Genomic DNA, 12,221 nt, shown 5'->3' with positions numbered 1-12,221 from the left:
AGGTAAGCCTTATTCAAAAATTACGTGTTTATGATTTGTTCTTTACAAGCCATCAATAATTTTCAAATAGCTTTGTATTATATTGTTTATTGAAATAAAAATCGACAAAAATATTCATTAAAAAAGGCTTTGTGTGAATTGCGTTGGTCAAATGGCTTTTGTTTTTATCAATATCCACAGAGAACGATCATAATTTCTAATCGGTAAGACGTAGAACAATAGTGTCGAGTGATGTACACGATAAATAGATTTCGTTAACTACCAAGACGTGCGCGTGTACTTCTGGACAACTAGAACTACCCTAGAGGATTACGATGAAACGATTTCGAACCATCGTTTAATAAACCGTCGAGGCACTTATACCATAACGTTAATACAATAAGACCGCGCCCGAAAGTGCCAGCGTATCGAACAAGAAACGCTCGGGTACCGCAGCGTAGTAAATATGTAACGGTATAGCGGTCCGGTGAAGGTGATTCGTCGGTTGCCGTGTTGTTGTGCACCGCGTTTGTTGGCAGTCGCATGTCATATAGAACTCAAAAAGAAAAAAGGAAAAAAAGCTCATCAATTCAGAGCGCAATACGTGGTGAACACGAAGTGTAGGTATTTACGTTCCTGCGTACGTATAGGCGGTGTTTCGATAATCAATCATAACGATAAAAATGTAAAATAATCACGTTTTGCGTGCGTTACTCGGAGGCGTCAAGGTGGAATTTTCCACCTTGGGTTATGCAACGAATATTGTTGGGCATTTTTCCCGCGACCGTCCGTCCACCTTACCGTTGCGCACGACTTCAGTAAATCAGCAGAAACGCGGTCGTTTTTTCCGTTCGCTTCCCCACCGGTCGTTTTTCGCTCATTAGCATTGTATTACTATTATCGTAACGCGTCCGATGTACGTCATCCGTCCGAGCAACATCCTTCGGTGCCGTTATCACGGATCCCGCGGTTTCCCATTACCCTTATCACACTAATCACCCGAGCGGTCGACCTCGGTTGCACTGTTCGGAAACGTTTGCGCGTACTCGCGACGTACGCGTCCAACAACACGGCAATAATAATAATAATAATACGTATTTAATTAACAATAATTACGATTAAAATATTCCGTGTGATTATATTTTCCATCGCCGTTCTATCCGTCCGTGGTCTCGTTGTAAATTTCCCCCTTCCCGCTCCGGTACAACAGTGAACGGTGTGCGTTTGATTTTAACGGTTAACCTCCGTGTAACACATACTGCGTGATGTGGACGACGACGCGCTGGCGAGTGGCATGATTATTTCTTATCACCGACGGAACAAATGGTTCGATTGATATCCGGCGAGCAGCCACCGTCGATAACACCGTTTCCGTGCATGCCAGTGCGTTATTTTCTAATTATTTCACAACGGCGTTTAACATTTTATTCACACGCGCACGCACATACATACATTTATGTGTATGCTATTTAATTTTAATCTAGAATAGTGTTTATTGTTACTTCCTGTTTGAATTATTAGCTTAACATTTCATTGATTCCGTCTTGAATAACATTGCTTAATAACAGAGAAAAAAAAATGGCTCGTTGTTAACCGCTCGAAATTTATGTTTTAACTACACACATTTAGGTAGGATAATGTTTTATACTAATAATGGTTTTCTAATTTGATCGAGACTATCTTTACGTTACTGTGGTCAATATTTTTTTTTAGATGTGTTATGATGCAGTAGCAACTCAGAAATCTACAAGTATAGTGATTCGTTGTTAGCCATTGATGCAGTGTCTGTATTAAAACATCTTCACCATGTTGTTTTGTTTTACAAAAAATAAAATTCTGTTGCCTGTTCAACTCAAGAAACTTAGCGAGCATTCATATAAGTGTGAAAGTCGTAGTGTTTTAGATTCGTATTTGCAACCCTTTTGGAATTGGCTAGTACTACAAACACCCATTTGGCTTGCACCAAATTTAATTACACTTATTGGACTTTTAGTAAATATAATCACTACGCTACTTATTATACACTACAGTCCAGATGCTAATTCAGAAGTAAGTGCATATTTTTACCTTTTATTGTAGATTATAATTTAATTATCATACAGGTAGAAATATAGAGAAATTAAATCAGAAACAAAATTAAAAATTGATAGACTATTAAATTGCGAATAATACATAATTACTGGATAATTTGTATGATCACTGTTATAAAATAAATAATCATGTTATTATTCTATATTATACTGAATGTTAAGAGTTAGTTTTTTTTGTTGAGAATTATGTATTTATAGAACTTTGGAGTTATAAATAAATAACTATACGTAAATTAACACTTATACAATGTTCCTCAATCACTGTTTAATGGGATTATTCCAGTGTAGAGGTTTATTAAATGAGACAAAATTAAAAAAAAATTTTGTACACAATGTACCGAAATTGATAATGATATATAATAAAATATAAGTTTTATCGTTCAGAATATATGTATTTAAGGATTCTGATTAAATTATATCTAATTAAAACAAAATATTAATACATACATTTATTATGGGTATTCTTATTGTATGAGGTTTACCATACACTTGTCATCTACAATACATGTTTTTAAACATTATATATAATGTCTATCGCAAACCTGTCATCTGCTGCGTATCTATATATATTATAGGTAATTCTTATTAATTTGATGGCGATTAAGTATTATCTTAACAATTTAACTTCAATAATAAAGTCTAGCAATAATAGTTACTGTAATCTTAAACGTATGATAAAATCAGTTACAGTTGAGCTCATGCTGTTATACGTCATACATTATTCTACGATTAAAACACTTAAAGCATTATGTTAGCCAAACAACAAACATTTTTATTAAAAAACTAACTAACTATGACAAGTAAAAATAGGCGGTAGACCGCTCACAATAAAAATACCTTATTATGTATAATTTTTTATATCATTATTTTTTATTATGTGTTATTAAATAAAAAATATTTTAATATTATGTAACTATAAAACAAAGGTTGAAAAAAATTACTCAATTTTTTCAAAATAGCTTACAAAAATGCTCATTTGTACTAAATTAAAAGTAGTTTAATATTAAAGTGTAAAATTTCAAATTTAGTGGCTATTATTAAATTTTTAATTTATGTAAACTAATGATTTCAGTAATAATTATTTTAAAAACATGAAAAAATTATTTATTAAAATAAAAATGAAAACCATTTGTGTAACTTTTTAATTAAGTAAATGACAAAAAAACCTTTTACTTATGGATTAACAATATATATTATTAAAAGTAATGTGATTAGTTTATTAATTTCAATACTGGATTAACATATTTTATTAAAATGAACAATTTATAAAATATTTTTATTATAATCATAAATGTATTAAAACTTAATAATTTATTAATGTTTTATTCAAATTTTTCATATGTAAATATGGATTAAAATTTAAAATAGGTACTTGAAATTTAATTAAAAATGTGTTCAGAATAAATAATATAATTAGTAGATGCAAAAATTTAAAAACTAAAACAATTTTATTTATATATGCTTTGCTTATTTAGAATTTAAAATGAAAATAATGAGATCTGAGTAAAAAATCACGAATAGGATTGACAAACAAAAACTCATTCAAATTGATTTGTTAAAATTTAAATTTTTATTTTTATTTCCAAATATAAGCATATAATAAATAACATATTTACTTGTTTCGGGATTTCACTAAAAAATATTGATATTTTTAGTTTACATTTTTGGTTTAAAATGTTTGGGATATAACCTTTTAAATTGTGGGTTCAATTTAAGGGCTAAGAGGATGGGTTATTCAAAACTGTTCCTTGGGTTCAAAGCTCTATAAATCGACTATAATAAGATTTACAGTACAGTCCAGGACTAGACAGTCATTTGAGTTATGTATCTGAGTTATATTTGTAACTTATATCTTGTATTAAGGAAGATAATTTTTAATAAAAATAAGATTTTTTTTTAGAATTTTTAATATAACTTGTATATTTTATGTAACCCAGATAAATAATTTGCATTTATATGTGTAATATATTTTTAAAGTAATCCGTAACTTGTATTTAGATATGTTATTTTAGAGTAATTTGTATCTGGTTACAATTTTTTGAGTAACTTGCTCAGCCCTGATACGGATACACACAAGTGTGCCACAAAATTATTCAGGTGTGCTGTATAATTTTTGTTTTTTTATGCATACTAAATATAATAATCAAAATTATAATTTGTATTTATGATAGCATTGATTTCGAAATTCCCTTGAAAATAAAAAATGATAAAATGTCTAGAAATAATAGCTATAATATTATATAGGTATCCGATACTACCTGATACGGGTATTACAAGCAGTTGCGTTGACTTTCACCGAATACTATAATGGCTTTGTGAAAATATATTGTTAATCAAATAAATTTTATACATAAACTGTATTATTTGTTGGGTATTTATAGCAATATGCATATTTTGATACATTTTTTATAGATTTAGTTAAATTTAGTACCTATCTAATATCTATATTTATTTTTCTATTTAAATCCTAAATTTGAAAAAAGTATTTTTTAAATATTCTGTTTTTAAAATATACTCATATTAATTTTAATCATTTATTAACACAGAATTTGAAATGTAATTTTATAATTATCAAAATTATTTTTGTATTTTTTGAGTGTATTTTAAATAGCAGAAATTAGGAAAGTGATATATATATATATCAGTATTATATGTAGATTTGATAAGTCTCTAAGTAGTGTTATTAATTTTGAATTTTTTCAGATTCCTAGGTGGGCAAGTTTTTTGTGTGGTCTTGGTTTATTTATTTATCAAAGTTTAGACGCTATTGATGGAAAACAAGCACGTAGAACTGGTTCTTCTTCTCCTTTAGGTGAATTATTTGATCATGGTTGTGATTCTATTTCTACTGGTAAGATATTTAACATATAATTTGTTTTAAATGTATGAATTAACATTTTGAGTATTATTACTTAATTATTATTTTCTAGTATTCATTACATTATCAACCTGTGTTTCTGTAAAGTTAGGGGAATATCCTTCATGGATGTTTTTGCAAAGTTTTTTTGCTGTTGCTTTATTTTATCTTGCACATTGGCAGACATATGTTTCTGGTATGTAAAATTAATAGCAATAAAAATAAATTATGTATTACTAATGATTATATTTTTGCTATAATTTTAGGTACATTACGCTTTGGTAGATTTGATGTTACAGAAACACAAATATCTATTATATTTGTCCATATAATGTCTGCTGTGTTTGGTACAAGTATATGGGATATTGTAGTAAGTAACAAATACTATTGTGTATATTGATTTTAGATATTATTATAATTTTTCATGTTAAAAACATAATCATACTTTTTATTTATAGATTCCTCCTTTTAATATCAAGCTCAAGTTTATATTATTACTTATGACATTATCTATTTCGTTATATTTAGCCAAATCAAATTTAACTGTTATTCTAACTGGTGGTGTTGGCAAAAATGGTTCTTCAGTGGCCGTAAGATTTTTGATAATTTATTATAAAATAAATACTTATTACTTATATTTTCTAGGGAACCAGTGTTTTATCTCCCGCTATTCCTCTGATCTTAGTAGTCCTACCTGCATATATAATTAGCTGCAAAAGTACTGAAAACATCTATGAGACTCACCCTGTACTATACATAATGGCATTTGGTGTAGTTACTGCTAAAATAACAAATAAACTTGTGGTATATTATAATAAAAATAATTTTCAGTGTAGAAATTAATTGTTTGAATTTATTTTAAAATGTTATTATGTATTCTTTATTTTGTTACTAGATTGCCCATATGACTAAAAGTCCAATTGAATATGTTGATTCCACGCTTATTGGTCCAGCTATGTTATTTTTAAATCAATATTTTAATTCTGTTTTACCAGAATACTATGTACTGTGTGTTTGCTTGGTAATAATTTAAAAAACAAATTGATTTGTTATATTTTATATTAAATTATGTTTATATTTATAGGCGTGGACCATAATTGATCTAACAGTTTATTCAATATTTGTTTGCAAAGAAATATGTGATCATTTACGTGTTTACTTATTCTATATAACTACGACAATGTCAATCGCAAAACCGGGTACATCTAATAAAATGTCTAGTTCGAGTAGTAAAAATGGTAGCAACAATTCAAGTGGCTTGTACCAACATCAATTTAAATACCCATCAACTATGACTAGTTTTATATATCCATCTAAAACGAAAACAAAATAATAATATAATAAAGTTAATTGTAGTCTGAATCATTGTTAATCTCAAGTCAACGATTCATAATCAATACCCAAATATTGAAGTATGTTCGTTGATATTTTTTTTAATATTATATTTGTTATATATATTTGGCTGAGGTAACTATGTACATTGGAAAGAATGAAATTTACTATTGCCAAATTTTATGAATATATTAACAAACTACTATTTGTTATTTTTTGTCAAATTAAATTTTGTGTTGTAATTTTAGCATGTTCTTATATGTGGTTTGATGTAATAAAAAATGGTCATGAAATGTACATTTATTTAATATACTTAAATAAGAATATCCAACTATTAAATAATTATTATAAATATTAATAGAAGTCGGATTTATATGCTTTTTATATACAATATGTCTTTGTTAAAACTTTTAAAGTTATCTTAATATTTGTTAAAAAAAAATTAACCCTTCTATAAGTTGTAAATTTAATTGATACTGCAATATGATAGTTATCAAAGAAGATTTTTGATATTTAGTTTTATAGAATAATCTTGAATAGATAGAGAAAATATTTTTAAACTCTTTAAATTTACTTTAGTTATTTTTGTTCTTGAGTTCTACAATTAACAATTTATTAAAATTCTTTTCTCTTTATATTTTAAATTTTTACACTTATCATAAATATCCAACCTTTATGTGTAAAAAACTTTTTAATTGTAAATATAACGTGTGGTATTATAGTCAAAATTGTTCATATTTGATGTATAATTAATTATATTTTAATAATTTAGCAAAAGTTACTTGCCGAATTAATTAATTTTGATTTATATTAGATTCTTCATTAATTGCAGATTGTAATGATATTTAACTGTTTTTTTTTTTTTTTATATATATATACTGTCTTTTAAATTAGTATTTAGCATGAATTCCATAGTTAGTAAATAATAATTAACAATTTTGAATCTCTTTTGTTGTAATATATTATTTTATATTATATTAGAATCTGGAAGATATTGCATATGACAATATTTATTATGTTGTTTATTTTGTTCAGTTTTATTATTTTTAATACATTTTAAATTTTCATATGGTTATTTCAATAGAATGTAAATATAATATGGATAGTAGTATGAGTGCTTGGCATAATAATTTCTATTTAAAAATAAATTAAAAAAATAGAATAGTACAGAATCATTTTAACATTTTTTTTTATGAATTAAAAATGTTGCTCTGTTGTTTGCTAATTTTTGTACCTATATTATTTTAATATAAAAGTCACAAATTTGTTTCCTATTAATATACTGTATTATTTATTGGATAGACAGTTGTAGAATATATTGGTTGCCATATGAGTAATTCTATTTATTTCAATACTTATATAACCTCATCGTCATTTATAATTTTTAATAAATAATGAAATTATTTTGCATGAGTTAAGATTTTATAATATTTCCATATTTGTTAAGTATTTAAGTTGGAAGTGTGTTTTACTTATTACTTAATTTAGTGAATGTGTAGTCATATATAGGGAGCGGATTTATATGTAAATGCATATTATTATTAAAACATGATATTTAAGATTCTATAAGAAATGTTTATGGTTTAAATCATTCCTATTAAAATAATGATGCTTTTATCTAACATTTTTACATTTTTTGGTATTATTACATATTTTTACATATTTCACTAATTTGTAAATATTTTTAAACATATTTTATGATTTCATCATTCATACGTTTTCTTTGTATGAAAATACAAAAAATTATTTTAAAATTAGATCCAGAAACTTCTATGGCTATTGGAAAAGCTCAAAATATTACGCAAAATAAAACATTGAAAAATCATTTTATTTTCATCTCGGTGAATTTTAGTTTTATTGCACATACAATTACAAAATTAGAAACAAAAAATATGTCCTTAAATGATAGTATGCAAATTGTCAAAACAGTGATTAAAAATTTAAAAATCGTAAGCAGACCAATTGGAAATGTAAAAAGAAAATTCACGCTATTCTAGAATAAAATTCAGGTTATATTGATTTTAAAACAATCAATGACAAAATGAGTGGCAGACACCATACTAAAAATTTGGAATTATCGCTTTCTGATATGCGCTTCAAATATGCTTCAATTATATTAGTTTATGTGGAACAATCATTTAGCCGTTTTAAAAATATTTTGAGATTTATTAGGCGACATTTAACATTCAATAATAATGAAATTGCAATAATTCAATGCAACTAATCATTTTGATAATTTAATAATTAGGTATAATTTTTTATTTTAATTTAATTTTTTTGTCACATATTTGGTTGTTTTTAGCACGTATTTTATAAATTATACTTACCTATATATGTACATATTTTTTTATTTTTATTACATATAAATCTGTTTCCTAGTTATATAATATATATGTATGAATATTATATACTATGTAAAATATTAGAGTATTATACTATATATAGTAAACAAATTAATTTTTGATATATGTGTGTAATTATAAGTTTGTTTTTAACCAAAGATTACAAATTATGATTAAAATATGACCTTAATAAATATCTATTTTATGTACTATTATCACTAAAACGTTCAACTGTAAAAACTAAAGGGCTTCAAGTAGGGTTGCCATGCGCCCCGATTTTCCGGGACACTACTGGTTTTTAACCAAGTGTCTCGGTGGCGTGTTACCAAACCGGCTAGAGTTTCAGCGCCGTATACAAATACGCTGTTTTCATTGGTTTATTTGAAAAAATCGCGCAAATATATTTTTCTTTTATAAAATAGGTACAATTGATAACGCTTGTATAATATTAACTCGTAAAAAAAAATAAACAGGCACCAATTTCTTAAAAAAAAAATTGTTAGAAAAACGTTGGTAAATAGTGGTTTTGTAACTTAAAGAAATATAATTTTGCCAGTTTGATATGTTGCACACTCACTACCATAATGTCATTTTAAATGAATATAATTATATCACAACCATGTACCTATATATTATAATCAGTGGCGTTGATACAATTTTTTTCTAGTGGGTTTTTTAAGAGTAAGTTTTTAAGTGTTCTTAGTATATCTTAAAACGAGGTCATATATAATAATATTACATTTAAAATGGTATTATTATTATATCTAGTATTAATGAAAATTATTTTGTTACTCAATTTTTAATATACACCTAATCATAGTAAAATCAAAATATTTTACTGTAATATGTAAATATTAATAAATAATAAAATATCATTAAAAAAAAAAAATCCGTCGGGGGGTGTAAACCCCTTACGCCCTCCCCGCAACTACGCCACTAATTATAACCAAATTCTTAATGTAATTAATTAATATCTAATTTATAATATAATAATATATACCTACTTGAGTTGTTTCATTAATTTGTTATAAGTCAGAAATATTGAAATCAATCATTTTGGTACACAATTTATCATACGATCTTTTAGCTTGTGAATATCTGCCATGAGCATGATTCAATATTCTCAAAGTGAAATACTCTTTGCCTACAATAAAATCAACTTATAAGTTAAGTTATTAGATTATGTTGTTATTCAATGTTTCAACATTTTAATTATCAAATTAGTATATTTTTTAAAAAAGTTTTATTATTTGTTTTATGTATTATATATAGTTGGTATATTAATATTGCTAATTAATAGGTACCTAGCTTATAGTAATTAGTAACTATAATATTTTCATAAAAAGTATACCTAAGTAATATGTATTTGTTATTACACACATAATAAAAAAAAAATACAAAACCTTATTAAGTACTACTGATTAATCAATAACAAGTAACATTTTTTTAAACTTAATTTGATTTATACAGGTATTAATTAACAATTAAAAATATTAAATGTTAGACAGAATATATTTAATGATTTTTCCCATGACTTTTAGAGTTTAACTGGTTTTTATCCATATTATAGCTATAATTATGACTAGTACCTACACATTATAACTAAATTTTAAATTCTTATGAAAGATATTTTACTGAATAGAACAAAAGCATACAATGTTGTGGCATTAGTTGATTTTATTGTATCAGTAGATGAAGAGTATTTCACTTTGAGAATATTATATCATACTCGTGGTAAACATTTACAAACTAAAAGGTTGTATGATAAGTTATGTTCCAAAATGATTGATATTTACATATCTGACGTAAAACAAATTAATGAATCAACTTATGCCATCCCAAGTATGACTACTAAAAATGTAACATATTTTATTGATACTGAAAATGGTGCTTGTACTTGCAAAATGGGACATGCAGAATCATTTTGCAAACACCAAGCTTGTATCCATAAACACATCAAAGCACAATTCCCCTGCTATCACATTGGAAGAACGACATGAACTTGCTGGGTTAGCTTTAGGAATTAACAAATGCCCTAAACCAACTTTTTTTTTGGATTTAAAGGAAAGTTTACCTAGCAGTTCAGAAATTATCAATGAAACGTTAAACCAAACAGTAAATAATTCAGAATAGGTACTGTGAAAATAACGAATGTATAACTAATGAAACAACAACTTCAAATGAAATATCAAGTGTAGGTACCTCAGAATGTAGACACTTATACATCAATTATACATACTGATGATACTATAAATTTCAATATTTCAGTTATCCAATCAGAATGATCAAGAGTGCAAAATATGATTCCTACACTACCAGAATCGATACTGAACAAATTAGGTTACAGATTAAAAAATATTTCAAATTCTTCTCAATTTTCTAGTTTTATGTATTCATTGAATATTAAATCACCCAACATCAACAAAAGAAGAGGTCAAATCAAAGTTCAACCTACATCCATTAGTCAAAAAAAAGGCATTACTAGAGGCTCTAGAACAGGGATTCCCAACCTCTTTTACTTAACGGCACATTTGAACATTTTGAAAATTTCCACGGCACACTTAAATTAATAATAATGAATATACATAATGTCATAATTATATATAACAAGCTGACCCGACAAACGTTGTTTCGTCACATAAATTATTTCTAGAGAATATTTTGCTAGAAAAAAATAACTAATTTAATATAGGCATGTAAGGATGTGGGTAAGGATAAGGATGCAAGGAAGAGGTATGGAGTGCTATGAACGGTGACGAAATATAAAAATGAAAAAACATCAAACATTTATTTCTTTAATAATTTATTAAAATTGATCCATTAAAATTATATACATCGCTAATTATGACAATATTAGTAAAAAACAATATCTATCCCTTAATGCAACAGAGTGTACAATATTTTTTGTTATCTCATCTTTCGCCAACACAAACTGGATGGTTTGAGATCATGCCACGTATAATTGTCCGTGTGAAAAATATGATGTGCTCAAATCTAAGCCACAGACAGACATCGTTTAGCCTTAAGACTTATTGATATCTAGTCATTGCAAATGTCAATCTAATTGGAAATTGAAGGCATTTAAATTCTATTGGCACATCTGTGGGTATAATAGGGATTCGCGGTAATAATATATTTTCACCTCAGAATTTGCCATTTAAAATGATGGCTTCGATAAAATTTTTCATTAATTTTTTAACGACTTATCTCGTGCCGTTGTACAACTGTGGTGGGTTAAATTACGAAGCAAAATAACCGGAGATCAAACCTTTAATTGTAAATTATGCAGTGGTATGCCTGGTATATCCAAAGAGTTTAAAAACTCTGTTGGATGATTTACAGTTTCAGTAGCATCGCAAACTGTATTTATAGATTTGTATGACACCAAGTCTTCTGGTAACAAATGTTGTACCTTGAGATTCAATTCGTTGACGTCCACATTTTTTGCTACTAAAATTTCTCTTTCTGTTAGCCACTCATGATTTGTGTATTGTCTGTGTACATTGGGAAATATCTGATCAATGAGAGCATCTTGCGAATAAATTATTGTGCAGAAATCGGTCGATAATTTTATATATCCCGTTTCATCTGTAATAACTTTCCCATCTCCAATATCTAACA

The 12,221-nt window shown here is 26.6% G+C and overlaps 1 protein-coding gene across 2 annotated transcripts; it reads left to right on the top strand.

The window, feature by feature from the left end:
• The first annotated feature begins 986 nt into the window (after positions 1 to 986).
• LOC112688269 (cholinephosphotransferase 1) lies at positions 987 to 6,555 on the top strand. 2 transcript variants are annotated; one of them, XM_025561380.1, is made up of 9 exons: positions 987 to 1,362; positions 1,693 to 2,028; positions 4,773 to 4,920; positions 5,000 to 5,122; positions 5,193 to 5,296; positions 5,385 to 5,516; positions 5,572 to 5,730; positions 5,822 to 5,947; positions 6,011 to 6,555. In XM_025561380.1, the coding sequence occupies exons 2-9, from the start codon at positions 1,786 to 1,788 to the stop codon at positions 6,257 to 6,259; spliced, it is 1,284 nt and encodes a 427-aa protein (XP_025417165.1). In that variant the 5' UTR covers positions 987 to 1,362; positions 1,693 to 1,785; the 3' UTR covers positions 6,260 to 6,555. The 2 variants fall into 2 exon arrangements, with proteins under 2 accessions (XP_025417165.1, XP_025417164.1); XM_025561379.1 differs by lacking the exon at positions 987 to 1,362 and adding an exon at positions 1,387 to 1,608.
• Positions 6,556 to 12,221: the final 5,666 nt, after the last annotated feature.

This window comes from Sipha flava, unplaced genomic scaffold (assembly GCF_003268045.1).
Source record: "Sipha flava isolate LNK unplaced genomic scaffold, YSA_version1 385_pilon_pilon, whole genome shotgun sequence".
NCBI classification, from domain to species: domain Eukaryota; kingdom Metazoa; phylum Arthropoda; class Insecta; order Hemiptera; family Aphididae; genus Sipha; species Sipha flava.
This window is presented reverse-complemented; position numbering and strand designations above follow the sequence as displayed.